The 19,945-nt window shown below is 40.4% G+C and overlaps 1 protein-coding gene across 1 annotated transcript in view; it reads right to left on the bottom strand.

Moving 5' to 3' along the window:
• Window positions 1-19,945, bottom strand: part of DOCK5 (dedicator of cytokinesis 5) — a 136,389-nt gene that overhangs the window by 4,543 nt on the left and 111,901 nt on the right. The window contains exons 42-52 of the mRNA XM_015593274.2: window positions 18,404-18,545; window positions 16,298-16,379; window positions 15,246-15,330; window positions 14,707-14,793; window positions 12,642-12,818; window positions 9,015-9,098; window positions 8,286-8,423; window positions 6,635-6,801; window positions 1,898-2,066; window positions 1,076-1,214; window positions 81-184 (exon numbers count right to left, since the gene is read on the bottom strand). Coding sequence (XP_015448760.1) covers window positions 81-184; window positions 1,076-1,214; window positions 1,898-2,066; window positions 6,635-6,801; window positions 8,286-8,423; window positions 9,015-9,098; window positions 12,642-12,818; window positions 14,707-14,793; window positions 15,246-15,330; window positions 16,298-16,379; window positions 18,404-18,545 — 1,374 coding nt within the window. The remainder of the gene's footprint in view (window positions 1-80; window positions 185-1,075; window positions 1,215-1,897; window positions 2,067-6,634; window positions 6,802-8,285; window positions 8,424-9,014; window positions 9,099-12,641; window positions 12,819-14,706; window positions 14,794-15,245; window positions 15,331-16,297; window positions 16,380-18,403; window positions 18,546-19,945) is intronic.

Genomic DNA, 19,945 nt, shown 5'->3' with positions numbered 1-19,945 from the left:
ACTAAAAAGCGAGGAAAATCCAAGGCTGCATTCCCGTGAGTGGCGGTCTCTGACCCCAGTGTCAGCTGTCATTCCCCTACCTCCTCGGAGTTCCTCTGGCTACTGTCATAGGGCTTGCTTTTGGGGGGAGGGGGAGGGGGCGCCGTAGCCGTCATCAGCCCGTCTGTCTGCAAAGATGGGGAGCCTAAAATGATACAAGTGAATGAAGGCACAGAGAAGAATTCATCAAAGCATCTCACGGAACTTCTGCTTGCCACAGTAACGCCTGAACCAACCTGGTCAATCGAATTGCTAAGCTCATATTCTATGGTTTCTGTGGACAGAATGAAAAAAGACCTCTTCCCCTTTGTGACAAATGAAGCACCCTTCATTTACCAGAAGGCTTCACAAGGAGTTCTGAGGTAAAAATTCCATTTTTGTTCAGGGATTTTACTACTAAGCTGAAGATGAGAACATTTTCTAGAACTTAGGGTACTACCCTGTTCTCTGATATATCCCAAGTGCTTGGGAAAAATGTCTGCCACATGGTAGGTGGCCAGTAAATACTGGTTAAATTTCACTGAACTGTCTTAGTGTTCTCACGTAAAGGGTGCAATATCCCCTTCCTCCAGGAAACCTTATCTGATTATCACTAACTCTTGGTCGACTATTGTCTCCCATTTGGCACGACGACTTACCCCACCAGGCCTGCTCTGTGCCAAGAGAATCTAGTAATTCTTCTCAGGCAGTGTGTACTGCTGATTCCCCAAGCCTGAACCGTAAGTAGTTTATAGAATGGGTCTATTTCTTGTCCTTATTATGAACTCTTCTCTATATAAGGTACAGTTCATAAAATGTTTGCTTCCTACCTGGTCCTCGTCCAGATCTACCTCATTTATACCTTCATAATTGAAAAAGGGAAGTAAGACCCTTTGGATCACTATAAAGAAAAGTTCAGTGAGTCCTAGCAAACCTGAGGAGTCGCTGCCTAACTCTAGACTAACTGCATTATATCCACTACCATTGAATTGAATCAATTTAACACTCCATTTCCCAGTAAAATGAATATAAGGAATTTATATATAGGAAAACTTACTTAGGGTCCTGGTAGCTTTAGGAGTGAGTGGAGGTGGGCTCAAAGGTGTTGACTGAGGAGGTGAAGAACCATGAAACGGTGTCAGCCGATTGTCCAACAACTGGAGACTCTTTGGCCTTTGAGCTTTTCTGGCTGGGCTCTAGCATGGGGGTGGGGAAACAGGGAAACGTTCTCATGGTGAGGAAGGCTGAGCTCTTCAGCGCTCTGAATAACCTCATCTGCTGAGCAGAAACTTATTAAAGGGCATAATTCCAGAAGCCATTTTTAAGCTTACCACATTGTCATGTGGTGGGAACCCTGTCAGAGACACTAACAGACCATCCCTGAACCATAGATTATTTTCTGGTCAGCTATGGACTTGATTTTGACCGCAGTTGGATTGTGTCATTTAGGTTGGAAACGAGGCACCCTGCTTCTCAGGGAAAGCTGGTCTTGCCACACTTAACAACCTGATGTGGGTTATGGAAAGAAAAGTACCTTTTTTTTTTTTAAGTTAAAAAAAGAGAAATGACAATACGTGGACTGACTCATGAAACATGGTGGCGAGAACCACAAATTCCAAGCATAAACCCACATGTTTACATTGTGGGTACAGGATCTTGCACCATTATTGATTCAGAGACTCAGATTCGCTGTACGTGCTTTTCTTAGTACAGTCTGAGATCTGACACGACCACAGGCTGCGAGTCCTGAGACAGCCGCGGACAGGCTTCTATCTGGTGACTCAGAGCTATAAAGTGAATGATGGGACGACTGTCTGCAGGGAACACACTGGGAAACCTCTGGTACTTTTGTTCTCTTTCTTTTCTTTTTTTTTTTTACCATCAGATCAGGTTCTGGTGCTTTCTCTGCAATGACCTGAGACTTGCTCAGGCTCCATTCTTTTCTCTTCAACTTGCTGATCCGGTTCTCACTGTCCTCTTTGAGGGGTAGATCTTCAACTCTGGCACCTGACGAGGCCCTGCGCTCCAGAAGTGGCTCCAGCATTGACCTATCAGCCAAGAACACGGACAAATTGCAAAACACTGATCACCTGACAGTCAAACTTTATTCCAAAAAGACAAGGGGTGATGACTCCTCAACCTAATCCTAACCTGTGACTTTCCTCTCAGGTTCTAAATCTGAATTTGCAGCTGCCAACTGAACATCTTGTATGTGTACAGAAATGAGACTATCAAAGTATGGGAAAAAATATTAGTGACTATCTTATCCCAGGAAGAGAAGGTCTTATTAAACCTACATGCAAAGACAGAATTCATACAGTAGAAGATGAATAGTCAGCTTTAGGTCGTGGATAACAAACAGCACATGCTTGGGAGCCAGACAGCCATGTTCAAATCCTACCTACACTTACTCGTTGGGTGACCCTGGGCAGATAACCTTGTCATACCTCAGTTTCCTTATCCATAAAATGAGGATAAGAATAGTACTTATCTCACAAGGTTTATATAAAATACTTAGAACTGCCTAGCATGTAAGAGTGTTCCTTAAATGTTTTTTAATTACAGTAATAGATTTTCAAGCATAGTAGTAAAAGCTGATTCAAGAATCATCACATATAGAGAGAAAGAGTTTAATGCAAAACAGGAGAGTCTCAAAATATCTCTCTCAAAATTATTACTTACAAAGGGAAGAACAATTACTACAAAGAAAATAAAATGAACGAAACCTTAATTGCATGATCAATTAACATCACTAAAAAGAGACAAATAGACATTATGTGCTTCTGGATATGATACTGAAAAAGAACACAACATCACACAAAAATGTATAACCTGAATCCTAAGCATGAGGAAACTTTGGACAAACCCAAATGAAGGGAAATTCCATAAAATAACTGGCCTGTAATCTTCAAAAGTTTCAGTATTATGAAAGGCAAGGAAAGAAAACTATTTCAGAATAAAGACCAGAGAGACACGGCTAAATATAATTTGTGATTCTGATTAGATCCTGTACCAGAACTTGCTATAAAAGACATTATTGGGACAACTGACAAAACTGGAATAGGGGTTGCAGCTTAAAGTACTGTGTCAATGTCAAATTTCCCAAATTTATAGGCATGTAAGACAATCTGCCTGTTCTTATAGTATGTTATGACCTACTCTCAAATGGTACAGTGGGGTCAGTGGGAGGGGGAGAGACAGAGAGAGAGGGAAAAAATATGACAAATTTTTAAAAAAAGATGTTATATCTTTATACTGGGTATTGCTTACAGCTTCTGAATGGGTATTTAATAAGCCCTGGTTTGATTAAAAATTAGTAGGTTTTGCTCCTAAATAAAGTTTGGAGGGATGAATAACCAGAGACAGAGAATCTTTAGAACAGTGAAATGATTCTACAATGGTGAATACATGTCATCAAACATTTATCAAAACTCAGAATGTCCAACACCAAGAATGAACCTAATGGAAACTGTGGACTTTGGGTGATAACAGCGTGTCAATATGGGTTCATCAACTGTAACAAAGGCATCACTCTGGTGGGGGGTGTTGATAATGGGGGAGGCTGTGCATATGGGAGACAGAGGTCTATGGGGAATCTCTGTATTTTCTGCTCAATCTTGCTGGAAAACTAAAACTGCTGTAAAAAATAAAGCCTGTAAAAATACCCCTAATCTTTAATATGAATAAGGCAATATAAAAACAGCTATCAGATCTTAGTATTCAAAAATTTAAAGCTTCTGTTCAGCAGAAAGCATCATTAGTAAACTATTTGCTGTACATAGATGGCAAATATCTTTAATATGAGAGCTTTTAAAAATCAAGAAGAAAAATATGAGTAGCTCAATTTTTTAAACTTGTCAAAGTCTGTAACCAGGTATTTCATGAAAAAAATTAGTCCAAATAATTTTTGGAAATTTAGTATCACTAGTTATTAAATACGTAAATATTCAAACAAGATATTTGGAGGGGATAACTGGGCAGAGACATTTTTATATTTTATTATGAAAAATTTCAAACATAAAAAAAAGTAGAGAGAATATAATAAATGTATCCCTCAGCATTGACAGTGATCAACTCATGGCCAATCTGGTTTCTCATACACATTCACTCACATTCTCGTCCCTCAGTGGATGAATTGGAAGCGATTCCTAGATGTCACATCATCTAACCTATAAATATTTCAGTGCGTATCTCTACAAGACAAGGACTCATCCTCACAACATAACTAGGGTTCCATCATCACTCCTAAAAAATGAATGAGTCTGTAACTTCATCAAACATCCGGACAATGTTCAAATTTCCTGGTTGTCTCATATATATATATAAGTTTGGTAAATGGTTTGTTTGAATCAAGATCCAAACGAGATTCACTCAGTGTATTTGGTCGATGTGCTTCTTAAGCCATTTTAAGCCTTTTAATGCTCTAGGTTTCCCTTTGGAAAAGCACTGATTTATATTCAACACTAAATACTTAATAGTGTTAAATACTCATCATCAATATTAAAGTAAGCAGTAGGTCACAACATGGCATGTGCAATGATTTTCTACTTGTATAAAATACATATGTGCTATTTTTGTATTATATAAGTAAAACTTAACAGCGGTTATTTGAGTGATGAAGTTATAAGCATTTTTAAAAAAAATTTCTAGAACTTTGAAAAATGTCTCCACATACATATATTTTTATAATTAGTAAAATATTATTTAAACATAGTATCTTTAAACAGAAAGAACACAATTATAAATGTGCTTCTTTAAAATACTTTAAATGTGAACATAAGGAAAGGCACTCCATGTTTCTGGCAAGGAAGGCTCAACATCAAAAAGCCATCAATCCTCCTAAAGTTAGTACATAAATTTAACGTGATCTCAATAAAAAGAGCAATAGGATCCAAGACAACTTACGCCAAGAATGAGCAACTGGGTAAATTCTGGAAAGGATTACTATAAATTAAAAACCTTTAAAATCTATAAGAATTAAAGCTGTTTAGCACTACTGCACTAACACACAGGTAGATCAAAAAAAATGGGGGGAAAAGTCCACAAATAGACTAAAAGACATATAGGAGTTTGATTTTTTAAAATAAGGTTGACATTTCAAATCAGTAGAGAAAAGATGGATTACTCACTAAATGTTATAGAGAGATGTGGGTAGTCTCCTGAGGGGAAAAAATGTTAGCTCCATATTTCATACTTTATATTGGAAATTCCAAAAAAAAAAAAAAAAAAATCACAGATTTAAATGTGAATAGTGAAATTCTATAATTAGTTTGTTTTTGTAGTCTTGTAGTGGAGAAAGCCTTTAATTATAATATAAAATTCAGAAGTTACAAAATCAAATATTAATTTATTTGCATATAAAAATCAGCACAACAAAAAAAAAAAATAGAAGCAGAGTCAAAAGACAAAAAAGAAATTGGGGAAATATTTCAACTCATATCAGAGACAAAGGGCCAATATCCAAAAGAAAAACGTACACAAAATATCTGACTATAGTTCACAGAAAATAAAAGACAAACAGCTACTAAAAAAATAAAAAGATGCTCAACTTCATACAAAACAAGATCAAAACAAATTTAAAAAAACCCTATATTAAGAAAATATTTTCCATCTATTGGATTCCAAAAATCAAAAAGACCAATAATATACAATTTAGTGGAGAGGTGTGGGTGACCAGGCAGCCTCTGTATATTGCTGGTGGGACTGTAAAGTGGTATAATTTCTATGGAAATCAGTTCAGGAAATATTTTGAAAATTGCAAATATATAGGTTTGACAGAGCAATTTCACTTTGGGAATTTTTCTCATATACTTGTACATTTACAAAATAATTTATTTTTAAGGTTCCTCATTGCCACATCAACTAAATGTCCATCAACAGGCACTAGTGCCATGCATCATGATACAGACATAACATGAGATGGCTGCAGCTCAAAAAGAAAAAGAGAAAACTATGTTCTGAAATGGAATGATTTTCAAGATCTAGTAAGTGAAAAAAGCAAGGTAAACAGAGTATTAAATGCTGCCATTCATATTAAAAGAAAGTGTGGGGAAGAATATTTATTTAGGTATTGCTTCTGTATAGATAAAGAGCTGCTGGAAAGGCAGTGAGAACCTGAACGCTAACAGCACTTGCCTCTGGAGACTGGTAGTGATAAGTTAGGTAGGAGTCAAGGATTGATGGGAGATGTTTTATGCTACATCCTTTTGTATCTTTCAAATTTCCTATCATGGGATTATATTATCCATTCATAAAATAAATAAAAATTTAAAAATTATTTTTGAAAATTGAAATGGTGAAAAAAACAAGCAATGACTACGAGTTAATGTGAAAAAAATAAATCAGGATGTGATTGGGTGGGTGATAGGATGTGACAGGATTATGGGTGATTTTTGGTCCATTTTTCGTAACAGTTGTTATCATTACGTAAATAATGATATTCCTCATGAGACAGACAATGAGAATGACCCAAAGGCTAATAACCCGTAAATTTTGAATTATTTCCCTTATGAGGATGATAAATCTAAATTGACCACATTTCACTTTGGTGACCAAAAGGCAAACATTACTAAAGAGTTACCCCACGCTTCCTGGCAATTAAAGATCAAAACCTTACCCATCAGATCCTGGTCTGGAAGGGGCATTATCAGATGAGTTAGAAGAGGTGGAAATCACAGAGGACGTCACCGAGGTGATGGACAATCTTCGCAGCGTAGATGACATAATGTAGGGTAGCACAATGGACCCTGTGCGGCTTTGCTTCCTCTCGGTCAAGTTGGGTGGCTGGAGAAGACATGACCCCTCATGATCAGCTGGCCTAGAATTCAGCCCATATGAACAGGTACAGATCTCCTGTTGTTTGTGGCAATCATATGGATTGGCTGGCAACCCATTCTGACTGGTTGATGCCTGTACTGCTTTAGTCAAATATTGCAAATACTTATATTCTTAATAATATACACAACTTAGGTTAAACCTACCTTATTTCTAAAACTAGAGAAAAATTCACCATAATTTGCTGCCAGCCATATGAGAGAGAAAAAAAACAATTTGTTCATTACGCACCAATAAAACAGCAAAACTCTGCATGGTTCTCCAGCTTAGCTTCTTTTGGGCATTTAAAAAATGGAATATTGGCTGAATAGCTGAGTTTTAGATTGAAACTACAGACCTGACACTCAATCTGATGAATCTTAGGAAGTAAAGGAACATTAATCTATTTTCATGAGAAATGTCTCTAGTAGGATCAATTATCCTCATATGCCACTATATCAAATTTACATGCAAATGTTGACCTGCGTCTAATAAAAACTAAACTCGTAAGATAAAAGTCACAGTCTCTGCCATCTAGGAACTTGTGTAAAAGACGAATGCTCCTGGAAGAAAATTCTTAACTGGCAGTAGGTTAGGAGGTAAATTCTTACAAATGCATGACTGAACACCTGGATGACCGAAAAAGATGATCGAAAACATACTCTAGAGAAAAATATGATAGACAAAGAGGTATGGGGACAGGGCAGAGGAATGCGTGAAAAAAAATTCAGAGCTATGATTGGAGGAAAGAGAATTTGAAAATCAGGCCTTCAAGAATAAGACCATTAAAGACAGCAGAGTAAACTCATGTTTAAATGAGCAGATAAATAAAGCTGGAACCAAGCATATAATCAACTGTCGGAGAGAAAAGGTTAGCACGACTTCTTCACTCAACTTCTCAGGAGGAAAAGAAGAAAATTATAGCTGTGAGAAATGTGTTAGAACTGTCAAAACGTTATGAAATCAGCTACAAGTATTACGAAATGTTCTTCACAATTCTTTCTCCCCTTAGAAGGTGTGAAAGTGTAAACTTTTCATCAAAATAAAAAATATTAGGAAAAACGCTAAGATTTGGGCTAGATAGGACAGGAACAACCAGTGTCTGGGATTAGGAGCGCCCCAACTTCTAACAGAGTGGTTTTCAAAGTGTGGGCCTTCGACCAGCACTCAGGCCCCACCCCAGACCCACTGAATCAGAAACCCTGGGGCTGTGGCCCAGCAATTTCGGTTTTGCCAAGCCTTCTCGGTAGTTCTGAGGGTTATTCAAGTTGGAGAACCCCCTCATCTAGCACTAGGATGGTTGATGGCCATCAACAGTAGACGATGCCTTCTCTGACCTGCCCCCAGTATATTTCATGCCAATGCTATACTATTTTGACTCATCTGAAAAATTGGGCAATATCATAAAAGGTAACAGAGACTGGAGAAAGTGTATAGGTTTAGACAAAGCCTACCAGTGTTATAACCCCATAGAGCTTTTCCACTTTCTCCTTGAGTTCCCGGAAACAAGACGACAACCGGTCGTGCAGCGGCTTGAGCTGCTCCGTCAGCTTCTCTCCGTGGATGCGGATCCCCTCTGTCAGCAGAGGCATCTAGAAAGAATGGAAATATGGTTTAGGGAGAGGGGTAATTTAGATTTGAACATTGGGGAAGAGTGCGGGTGGGGATGGCCAGGTAAACAGGCAGACACGGCACATATCAAAGGAGAATGCTACTTGTCAGTGTAGGGCTTGGGAGCTGGAGTCCTTGGGTCAATGATGCAGAGAAATACACACACCGAGGATACAAGCAGGCCCTGACCTGGGAAGGGCTGCCAGACAAGGCAAACCCACCTGAGCCCAGGAGCATTTCTGTGGATGAGAAACTGAGGTTTAAGCCTTAGGCTGAATGGATGGCTGTATTTTCTTCCACTGTTCACTAGTGAGAAAGAGAAAAGCTGGCCAACATCTCTCAGCTGGAAATACAGGCCAGGAAAACTGGGAGACTTGAATCTCACCTCTAAGGAGGCACTTCTCGACCTGTGCAGTCTAATGGAATGCTATTCCTAGGTTGCTCTGACAAACGATTAGATAGGATGTGATTCCAAGGGTTAGAAAAAAAGTAGATTTAAGCCATAGGGAATATCCCGGACTCATGCAGTGGAGTGGAAAGGCGTCCAGCCACACACCTCCGGTGAGGCATACCTGTAAGGCTATCAGTTGCTTTAGCAGCTCAATCTTCTCCTGGTCTTCAGGATGCTCCTGCAAGTACTTTTCTGTAAAAAAAGCCTAAAAGCAGAGCAAATGCAAGTACTAATTAAAACACATACCTACATGTGTATCTGACTCTAAACGAAAGGGAGGGAAACCTAGAAGGGTGAAAAATGTCTTCTGTTCTGACAAACTAGGAATAAGGAAATATTCAATCCTTTCCTGGGACTGCCCTTATACTGTAGTGAACAACTCTAGAAGGTACGTGCTATTTTGTGGTTTTTCTGGTATCATGTAGCTCCTAGCAAGAGTCCATTTTCAACAATCACACACACACACCAAACAATAAACTGCGGCAGAGCAGAATGTCATTCCTTAAAGTAACTTTTCTAAAGCACTAAGAAAAGACCGAATGACAATATCTATTAGATTAAGTATATAGATATTATAAAGGAACAAAAAGTTAATAGGCTAATGATGTGGCTGATAATTTTTCTGCTCTACCATGTGATATAGGCTGTATCAGTTTTTTCCTATTATAAGTGAAGATTAATATCTGCATTTTTTATTAATCACTTATCCAAAAGGCTATTCTGAGGACAATAGGAGCTGTAGATGTAAAAATGTTTTGAAAATACAAAGTGCAGGTTGTATTTATCATATGTCAAGACCATGTCACCCATTTCATCAATAAACATTCATGGTCCCCATGGCTAAGGCCCTATAATAAGGAAATAAAACCCAAACTCAAACTATAAATATAGTTGTCACATGGGAGATTACTTTTTAAAGACAGGATTCGCTAGGAAATAAAAGAGAAGTCTGTAGTGAACATTTCCAACACGAGTTCAAAATAGGAGTTACCTATTTCCTCCCCGTACCTTAACCTTCATTTCTGAGAGTGCTTTCAAAGACCAGCCTGCAAAGTTCCCCCTTACTCCTCTGCTCCACTACTAGGAAAGCCACCCCATTCTTTGCAGACAATAGTTCCTGAAACTATAGGATATAACTACAGTTATAAAAGTGATCGGCCCATTTTGTGTGGAGAACAGAATATGTGCAAACTCCCTATCCTGTGGGGAATTGTGTTACCCTGTTGAACTGTTATCATCCAACCCCCTTAAATTCCTAAAGAAGTCCTAAGCCCCAGTGTCTCAGAATGTGACCTTACTTGGAAATCGGGTTAGTGCATATGTAATTGGTTAAGATGAGGTCACACTGGAGTAGGATGGACCCCTAATGCAATCTGACTGGTATCCTCATAAAAAGGGGAACTGTGGAGACAGACAGACAGACAGACAGACACACACACACACACACACACACACACACACACACACACACACACACACACACACACACACGGAGAACACCGTGAGAAGAGACCCAAGAAGACAGTCATCTCCAAGCCAAAGAATGCCAAGGGCTGCCAGCAACCTGCCCGAAGCTGCGAGAGGGTCAGGGAGCTGATTCTTCCTTACAGTCCTCAGAGGGACTCAACCTGCTGACACCTTGATTTCAGATTGCTGGACTCTAGGACTGTGAGACAATAACTTTCTATTGTTTTAAGCCACCCTATTGGTGGTACTTCCTAATGGTAGCTCTAATGAATTAATACTACAGAGACTATAAATATATGTGGATCAAATATATTTATAGGGAGCAGGATGGCACATTTTCAAAGCAGCTCATTTAAGCCAGATTCATACTTAGGACAGTCAATATAAATGAAAAAGTAGTATTTGCTTAAATCTTCATCCACCTTTATCTTTCAAATACAAACAAATTTAAATTTTTGAAAGTTAAAAGAAGTTTTTTGATATATGATAAAACGCAAGTTGAATCAGGGAACACCAGAGTGCCACGAAATCACTTTTTCTCACGAAATCCTGCCTCTCTCTAGGAATACAGGGCAAACGGTTCCTGTGTTCTTATCACTCAGGCAACGATTAAAGAGCTGCCTTGAAAGAGGTCACCTGTGTCAGATAGGGAAGGATGGGTTCCCCAAGTGATTGCAACAAGTGATCAATGACTTTACCTTTGTCTTATGTTTAGAAACGTACAAAATCATACATATCAATTAAAAGAATAAACTAGTATTTCAAGCTAAAGTTACTGAAATATATTTGTCTATATATCCTTTCTTTCCTTTTTTTTTTTTTTCATTAATTCGAAGACGGTCACATTAGAAAGAACTTCATACGAAGCTATATAATATTCACAGATATTGGCATGTATGAATCTGAGTTTAGGGGCATTCTGAAAAAATTAATACTTGGAAAAACACATCAAAATTAGTGTCAGATAGTTTACAGGAAAAATACACACTGAAATAATTATAATATAAAAAAAGTATTATATTTTGGATCCGAGTTTTGTATTGAATTCCATTGTAACACTGGAAATTCTTACTGAAACCTAACAGGAGCAAACCAGAATTTACCTCTGGTGCTGAGTCCTTCTCAGAGAAGGTTACCACAGCAGTAGTCACGCAGCACTGTAACACCACTCATGAAGAACAGTCAGATCACACATTCCTTCCAAGTGGACAGAAAGGGGTAGGTGCAAAGCCAACAGTGATCTGGTGTCAACTACATGCCAAATGTTCTATGTCCTTATATTAGAATGTCTCCCTTACCCCTCAAGTTGCTCCTGTGAGTTAGGTATTTTCCTCACTTTTTTCAGATAAGAAATCTGGAGCTCAGAAGGGTTAAGTTTCTCACCCAAGGGCACACAGAGGCCAACAGGAAGCAAAGACTGGGTCATAGGAGTGACTGGTTTTCAAGCCCCTGGTCCTCTCGAGATATCGTGTACAAACAGAAATAAGAGAATCAGCCCACTTAACGTCCGTTTGCCCTTCACATTCATCTCCTCTCCTTTCCATTCATTCTCCACGTTACTCCATGGGGGTGGACTAGCCAATGTTTATTTACAGTCAAGAAGAAGACTCCAGGATTGCTTAACCTCTGAAAATGTACCTAACAATTAAAAAATCCTCCCTCTATTAATTATACTTGGCTGAATATTACTTACTGAAGGCATCACCTCCATTTTCAATGGTGCTACATGCAAACCTTATGCAATGGATTCACATGCAGTGAGCATTCCTTTCACGTTTTCCTCGAATAACTTAGTTGAAGTAATTTAACTGTAGAGCCAAGGCCAGCATCTGTCCCTGCAACCTCCGTCCCACCAAGTCGGGGTGCAGATTCCTTAAGGCTAACTCTAAACAGAATGTGGCTCTGCCTTTCCACACATGTTGCTTCACCTCCAGAGCATCCTCAGTTGTGGGGTTCCCACTATGCTGCCTACTCCCCGGGGGCACTGGGGACGGGGAGAGAAACAGCAAGTGAATCAACCAGCTATGGTGTATTGGGTTGATTTCGGTGACTCTTCACTATGCAGTGGCCTAACCCTGCCTGGGTTGCTGATGATCTCCAGAAGATGTGAGGTTGGGGACAAGCTTTTCATTAATTTCATTTGCCCATTCATAAAAAAGGGAGTGTGAAAATCTCTCAGAGAAGTGGTAAGAAACTAATTCATCGGCTGCACAATGTCACAGAGGGAGGCACGGAGACACCTAGACCTTGGAGCCCTGTGGGGCCATGTGGCCCAGCCCACCTTTTCGTAGTTGGAGTACCCCCCCATGACGGCCGGGTCCACGATGCCACTGAGCAGCATGGACAGAGGATGCACCGACAAGGACCGGTCCCAGGCATGCTGCTGAACACAGTTGCTGATCCTCTCATTGGTGAGTTCCATGGTTTCGATGGCATTCTCCAGAGGGCTGATTTCCTCCTGTGACAGAGAACAAGCGAGAGAAAGGACACATTGTGAACTCCACAGGGAAGACTGAAAAAAGTCCAAGTATTCCCCTCAAAAGGTATAAAATTCCCAGGAAGCTATGGAAGAGTGAGGTTTTGCTTGCCAAGGTTTTGTTTCTTAGGATAACACACATGTTTGAAACGGTGTTGGTAAGTTGCCAAATAAGCTTTTTGAAAACCTCCTTAGAAAGTACAAGGATGACTTAAAAATTGGAACCACGGTAACGATTATTTCTTGGGGCAACGTGTGTACAGAAATTTTGAAAAGAAAAACACTGGAGCCATAATAATGATTGCTTCTGAGGCAAAGCTTCCTCAAATATTGTTGAGCTCAGCGACAACAGAGTAACAGGACATCTGCTCTGAGACACTCGTGCACAACAGAAATATTCACCGGTGAGAGGTCTGATGCTTCTTCCACGAGAAGAGGAAGTGATTTTGGAAGTCATCCACTCAGTTCATATATAACTCATCTTAGTATGGCTTCCGTGGTTAACAGAAGTCAGAAATAATAGGATGTATTAGAATATTTAGGCTGAATTGTGGACGAAAATGAAACAAGATGCAATATGGATTCGGAGAGTACTCCTGTGGACATGTCTTCAAAACAAGGTTTCAAGAAAAATTGTCTCCTTTTTAACTTTACGCATTATTAGCCAGCATGACTTCCCACTCCAGGCTTCATTCCAAAAGTCTGTCTAAAAATCATATTCATACTTGAAGAGTAATAATTTACCACCAGGTATGGGACACATCGAGCTTCGGTTCAGATTTGTTCGGGACATATTTCTCGAATGCTTGTTTTATGCCAAGCACTGTGCTATGCACCACAGTTACAAAAGTGATTAAGATATAATTCATGGCTGGGAGGACCTCATGGTTTCAGTGGGGTTTCAGGATATGTGGACGTGGTAGGTAACTCATTAGAAATAAGCACAAGATGCGACAGGCAGAGAGAAAGGGCATCTAAGCCTGGGAATTTCAGAGATGGCTTCCTGGAGAAGCCGGTGCCTAAACTCAATCTGGGTGGGCGTGAGTTTGGTTGGGAAGTGGTGACAGGGCATTTTGGGCCGAGAAAATGACCCAATTTCATGGATAACTGAAAGAGCGTGAACTGAGCAGTTTAGTTCCAGAGGATTCCATAGGAGATGAGGTAGAAGGGTCGAGTCACAAAGACTCTGTATTAATGTGCTAAGGAGCACGGACTCTACACTCTAGGCACTGGGGAGCCATCACAGAAGTGTTTTAAGCATGAGAATGTGATGCAGTCAGGTTTTCACTATGGAACGCACACTCTGAGGCACTGAGGAAAACGGGCCTCAGAAGGCCAAAGCAGGGAAGCCAAGTAAGAGGCTTTTTCAATGGCATCAACCTGGAGATGAATGAAGGACTAGGAATAGGTATGGTATGGGGTCTGGAAGTAAAGAAAACAGATTTAGTAAATATTAAAAACATAGAACAGGCAGCTCTGGGGAGTGATGAAGATGGAGGAGTCTTGGATGACAGCTGATGTGATTAGCCGAGAATAAAAGCAGAACTGTTCTGAGAGGGAAGAATGTGACTGACAGGAAACGTAAAGGAAGCATTCCGAAAATGTTTTTGGGTGCTGGCAGGATCATCGAGGAGACAACACGCATCTGGTCACAAAAGAGTCATTCACTGTGAGTAACCTTTAGGGTTGGTGTTGTAACATCAGTTTTACAAAGGCGTTCTCTTAGACAAGTGTGCCTTTCATTTCTCTTTTGGAAAATGAAGCTGGCCAGAGGAGAGCTCGTGAGGACTGGAGGGGGGAATTTAACAAAGGCTCTTATTATATTTGGAGACAGAAAGATTTTTCTGAGTTCCATTTTCAAATGACTCACTGTCGAAATCTGTTTGACTTCGAACCACTTGAGAATCCCAGGAAAGGTATACGCGGTCGTATACGTGGTCCTTTCAATCCACATGGTCTGGAGGGAGGAAGGGAAAGGGAAAATGTGGGTTAGTTCCCGGGCTCTTAAAACAGCAAAACTCCCTGGTACGGTTTAGTGAGATTCCTTCCATTCACCACCGTCTCCTTAGAGAAGGGGCCCTGTTTTCTCCAAAAATGTAAGGACTCTGCATGTTAAAAGCTGAGGATTCTGGAGGTTGAAAGCTGAAAGGGATCCTTTCCTTCTAGGTGGGAACTTCGAGGTCTAGACCTGCTCAGAGTCATAGTGGTAGCAAGCCCAGGAACAGAGCCCAGTTTCTGGACTCCTGGTCTAGCGTTTTCCACCAAGAGGATGGCCTGCGTCTTGGTGGTAAGCATGCGAAACCTCTATCCTTCCACCATTTCTGCTGTATATGCGGGTTAGGTGGAAGGCCTAACCCATTCTGGATGTCAATTTTACCTTTCAGTAGAGGGCCAAAGGGGTGGACTCACGGCAAATTCATTGTCAGGATCCTTCTCTCCTTTCCGGAAGGGCCGGGAATACTGGAACTGCTGCACTTCGTTGGCTCTGTAGTAGCTGGGGAAAGACACAGCCACACGCTGTCGCTCCCTCTTAGAACCACTCCCTGACCTGACTGACTGCAAGGAAACCTGGGATGCGTCTTACACAGACTGAGTCTCAAAACCGACAGTCGCCGTGATGAAGGCTCTGGAGTTGGCACAGTTTGATTTTACTGCATGTCTTAGTTTTATTATCTATGAATCTATCTCACAGCTCACAATTTGAAAGGGTATAAGTACATATGTCCATGTCATCTGTGTAGTTTTATAACAGTTATATGAGCCTTTTAGCTTCTCAAGAAAGCTAAATTCAGTCACTGGGGAATTCACCAGGCAAGGTGCGGTCAGCTGCTACTGACCATTGAATCCTTCCAGGGGAAATAAGAGCTAGGAAGTGTGAAACCTTAGAGTGAAATTCCCCATTTCCTCTCCTCTGTTTAAAAAGCAAAATCCCCAAATTCCTTTGAGATATCACACTCTTATCTTATACTGGAAATGGAACGGACAGTTGCTATGGTCTGAATGTTTGTATCCCCTCAAAATTCTTATGCTGAAATCCTAACGCCCAATGTGGTGGTGTTGAGCGGAGCTGGGCCCTTTGGGAGGTGATTAGGTTGTGAGGGTGGAGCCCTCATGAATGGGATTAACGCCTTTATAAAAGAGGTCTCAGGGAGCTCCCTCTCCCAGGCGAAGACACAGTGAGAAGACAGCCATCTATGAACCAGGAAGCAGGCCCTCGCCAGACACCGAATCTGCCAGTGCCTTGATCTGGGACTTCCCCACCTCCGGAACTCTGAGAAATAAATGTCAGACTGTTGTTTATCAGCCACGCAGCCTATGGTATTCTGCTGCAGCAGCCTGAATGAACTAAGACAGCAGGTCTTCCAAATTGTAATGAACTGAAGACTTTGGTTTTGATGTGCTTCTAGGTAAAGTGTATGAAAGGCAAATGTTTTTAGGAACAAACAAGAAGACCCATTTACTTTAAGATCTGCTCTGGAACTGGCTTATCCTTGTAGCTGGGCGGCAGGCTCATCACTGGCTTGACGGTGAAACACTGCATGTCTGAAGAGCTCGTTAAGGAAAAGGGGCTGGGCCATGAAGCCGTCCCAGGCAGAAAGCACTGCTTGCTCCTCCTGCTTTACGGATGAAAATGGCACCTGCACTGATCATTCCTTTATACCAAATGCCAGGAACGCGTTGAAAATGGGGCTCCCTTACATATTACCCGAATGCCTTATTAAGTCATCCTCCTAGACATTTCTGGTCAGACACCTGGCAAATCTTCCCATAGGAAAACAGAGAAAAATACACATCAATGAAATATTTTTAAAACGCTGGTTGGAAACTGTTTTAACTCATTTCTTTTCAACAAGCATCCCTCCGAAGTAGCCAGACTCCAGAGCCCAGGCAGTAAAAGTTCTTGTAGCTCTGGATATCATTTGTTTATTGAGGGCCATAGCTGGGCACCAAACAAGGTGTTTTGAAAATGTTACCCCCAATAAATACAATGACTACCGGGTAGATGCTATTAACCTCCTTTTACTGATGAAGAATCTGAGGATCTGGGAAAACCCAGATGACACAACTGGTGAATGGTGAAGTCAGGCTTCAAAACCAGCTCGGTGGTAAGGCCTTCTTCTCTGATTTAATAATCTGATCTCAGAAATGACTTTTTTGTTCTCACCAGTGCAGATATAGTGTTTCCAAATCTTTAGCACTTAAACGACAGTTTAAGGTCTAGACTTAACAGTGACTACCAGTATTTCTCCAAGTGAAGTGTGCAGTCTACCTGTACCAGAACCACCTGGAGATTTACTCAAAATGCAGAGTTAGAATTCGCAGCTGCTGAATTAGAATGTCTCCACGGTGATTCTTATGTGTAATAAAATCCAAGGATCACTGGGCTAAGCCTTATGCCATTAGAGCTTACAAAACATTTTTTCATAAGTCATCTCCTTCTTATTTTGATCCTCACGGAAGTGCTACAAGGTGTTTTAGGGAAAAGAGATTTGCCCTCACACCTTTGAGATGAGAAGACCAAAGGCCTGGAGAAATTAAGCAACTTGGTCAAGGTCAAATGGCTATGCAGAAATTACTGAAGGCCAAGTATCAGGACTTGTTTTTAAATCCAATTTTTAAAGACCTCTTTTCATTCCCACACCAAGAATGCTCCTCAATTGTTTTCTGAACCTCCATAATCCAAAGCTTTCCCCTTTGGAAGTCTTTTCTTTTCCAAGCGTCCAGTGTGTATTAACAGGCCACTACTGCTCTTAAAGGTGCATCTGTCTAGTGATCTATTATTATTGTCTATCTTTCTGTGGCTACTTACCAATCTATATCTATAATAATTGCTAATATATATTAAATTTTTATTACATACAAGGCACTGTTCCAAGTATTTTACATATATTTACTCACTCAATCTTTATAAGAACTCAGAAGTAGAATGATCATCATCCCCATTTTATAGATGAGAAAACTGAGGCACAAAGAAATTAAGAAACTTGTCCAAAGTGATACAGTGTTACTGAGCTGGGGCTCGAAACCAGGCAGTTTGCCTCCAGAGCCCGTTCTCTTACCCACCATGCCATACCGGCTCTGTCTTATCAACCTCTCTTAGAACACTGTTCAACTTCATAACACCTTTATTTGGGCATAAAACGCATTAGAAAGTTTTAAAAATAATTTTGTTATGGAGCCCTTAGTGTTAGCTTTTTAAAAGAAAGCACATAAATGATCTTTCAATAAATCAGTATATGTTACAAAAAAAAGAGCTATACATCTTTATCCAGAATCTAGAATTCAGGACCAGAAGTCTATGTCCTCAAGCTCCCCATATGGCTTTAAAATATATCCTTTCATATTCAAGATTTGATCATCGTCTCTGTCCTTTAATTACTTCATAACCATGAAATGAGGACATTAAGGTCCCAAAGAATGGGAAATAGTTCGAATGGTTAAGTGAGTGGTCTTAGGATAGGACATATCTACACACACAGGAGACTGAACCCTTAGCTCCTTTGGCTGGGCTGGGACAGCAGAAGGTTACAAAGCCTGTAGGCCGGGTCTCCCCACGACAAGGATACACTGCTTTGGGGAGCACTTGATTTCCTCGCCTGGGGGTGTGGTGCTGGTCATCTTCTCGGCACTGGGGAACTGGGTCAGCAACCTCAGGCTGAAGTCTTCTCGTCTCTCATACTCCTTCCCCCGGTAGATGAATATTTTGTTCTGCAGGTCAGAGACACCAAGGGAAATACTTAAATATGAAGAGTGAAGGGACAACTGGAGATCTTGGTACAGAAGGAGACACTGTATGCCCTAGCCAAAGTGCAATGAGCCATGTGCCCCACAGCAACCATCATATCTGACAAGAGCCATCGTTGACTTGAGGAATTAAGTCATAGGCATAAAATTACTTTGTGCAGAGCTTTGTATAGTGTGGCCCAATGACCACAGCTAGTGCAGTCTACACTGATCCACAAAAAATAAGGAACTTGTGCCCTACTGTACATCCCTGGCATTGCCAGGAATGCTGTTTAGTTTAGCTGTTATTTTTCATAGCAAGACATTCTCAGTGAAGGAAGGAAGTACATTAATTTATATTCAGCAAGCTCCTCATCTCATCATGATCTAGTAACTGTGTGGACCAGCATTTTGCATGGAACGACCTTAGGGGATATGAAAGTACAAAGAGAATCAAGACAACACATCTTTCAACACAGTCATATAGTAACAGAGAACAGGAATAAGTTATAGTAGTCCCTAGCCAATCCCGAAAATCACTGTGGATGGCTACATTGAAGTCTCACAGAAAGTGACTGCACAAATTATCCTCTCCATTGCCAAGTGCAGTTATTTTCCTCTTTAATAAAACTAAATTTAAAAAAAAATAATAAATTTCCTAGGCCCCAGGCATAGGAGTAATTTGTCTCACAGTTGCCGCCCGTGCAAGTTCAAATGTAGCCATGCTTTGAAGGTCAGGCCTCAGATGAGTACTTAGCATTGGCAGCCCACACATGATCTGTTTTTAACTAAAACTTGGGCTTGTATTGTTCTGTAAAATGTCTTAAAAATCACTTGTCCGTTCCTATAACAAATCTGTACTGAGCAAACAACAGATATGCTAGACACCGAGGATTAAATATTGACCCCATTCCCACAAATCTTACTTTCTAGTGGAGAGAAACAGAAGATAAGTAAACACATAAGTAAATATCGTAATTTTAGATAGTATAAGTAATGCAAAGGCAATACCTCTTCTAGGCTAAACACTGACATCAGTAAAAATCATCCGATCTTTGGGAATAGATGATAAATTTTTTCCAAGCTGGGAAAGATTTATGTGACTGATTCATGCATTACACAATTCTATAATTCAGGCAAAACTGTGGACAAGGGATGAGAATATAATAAAATACTAATTGTATGATGTGGACAATAACTGTGAAAGGAACCAGACAAGCAGCAGGTCAGCTCGACAGGCAAACTAGCTCAGTGTGAAAGACAGGACTCCAAGGAAGATGTGAGATTTGACTGGGCCTAGATGGATGAATAGGGCAGAGAGGAAAAACAAGGGAAGAGGACAACCACACACGGTAAGCGACAAGGACAAGGCCCAAAAGATGGAG

This window comes from Pteropus alecto, unplaced genomic scaffold (genome assembly GCF_000325575.1).
Source record: "Pteropus alecto unplaced genomic scaffold, ASM32557v1 scaffold166, whole genome shotgun sequence".
NCBI classification, from domain to species: domain Eukaryota; kingdom Metazoa; phylum Chordata; class Mammalia; order Chiroptera; family Pteropodidae; genus Pteropus; species Pteropus alecto.
This window is presented reverse-complemented; position numbering and strand designations above follow the sequence as displayed.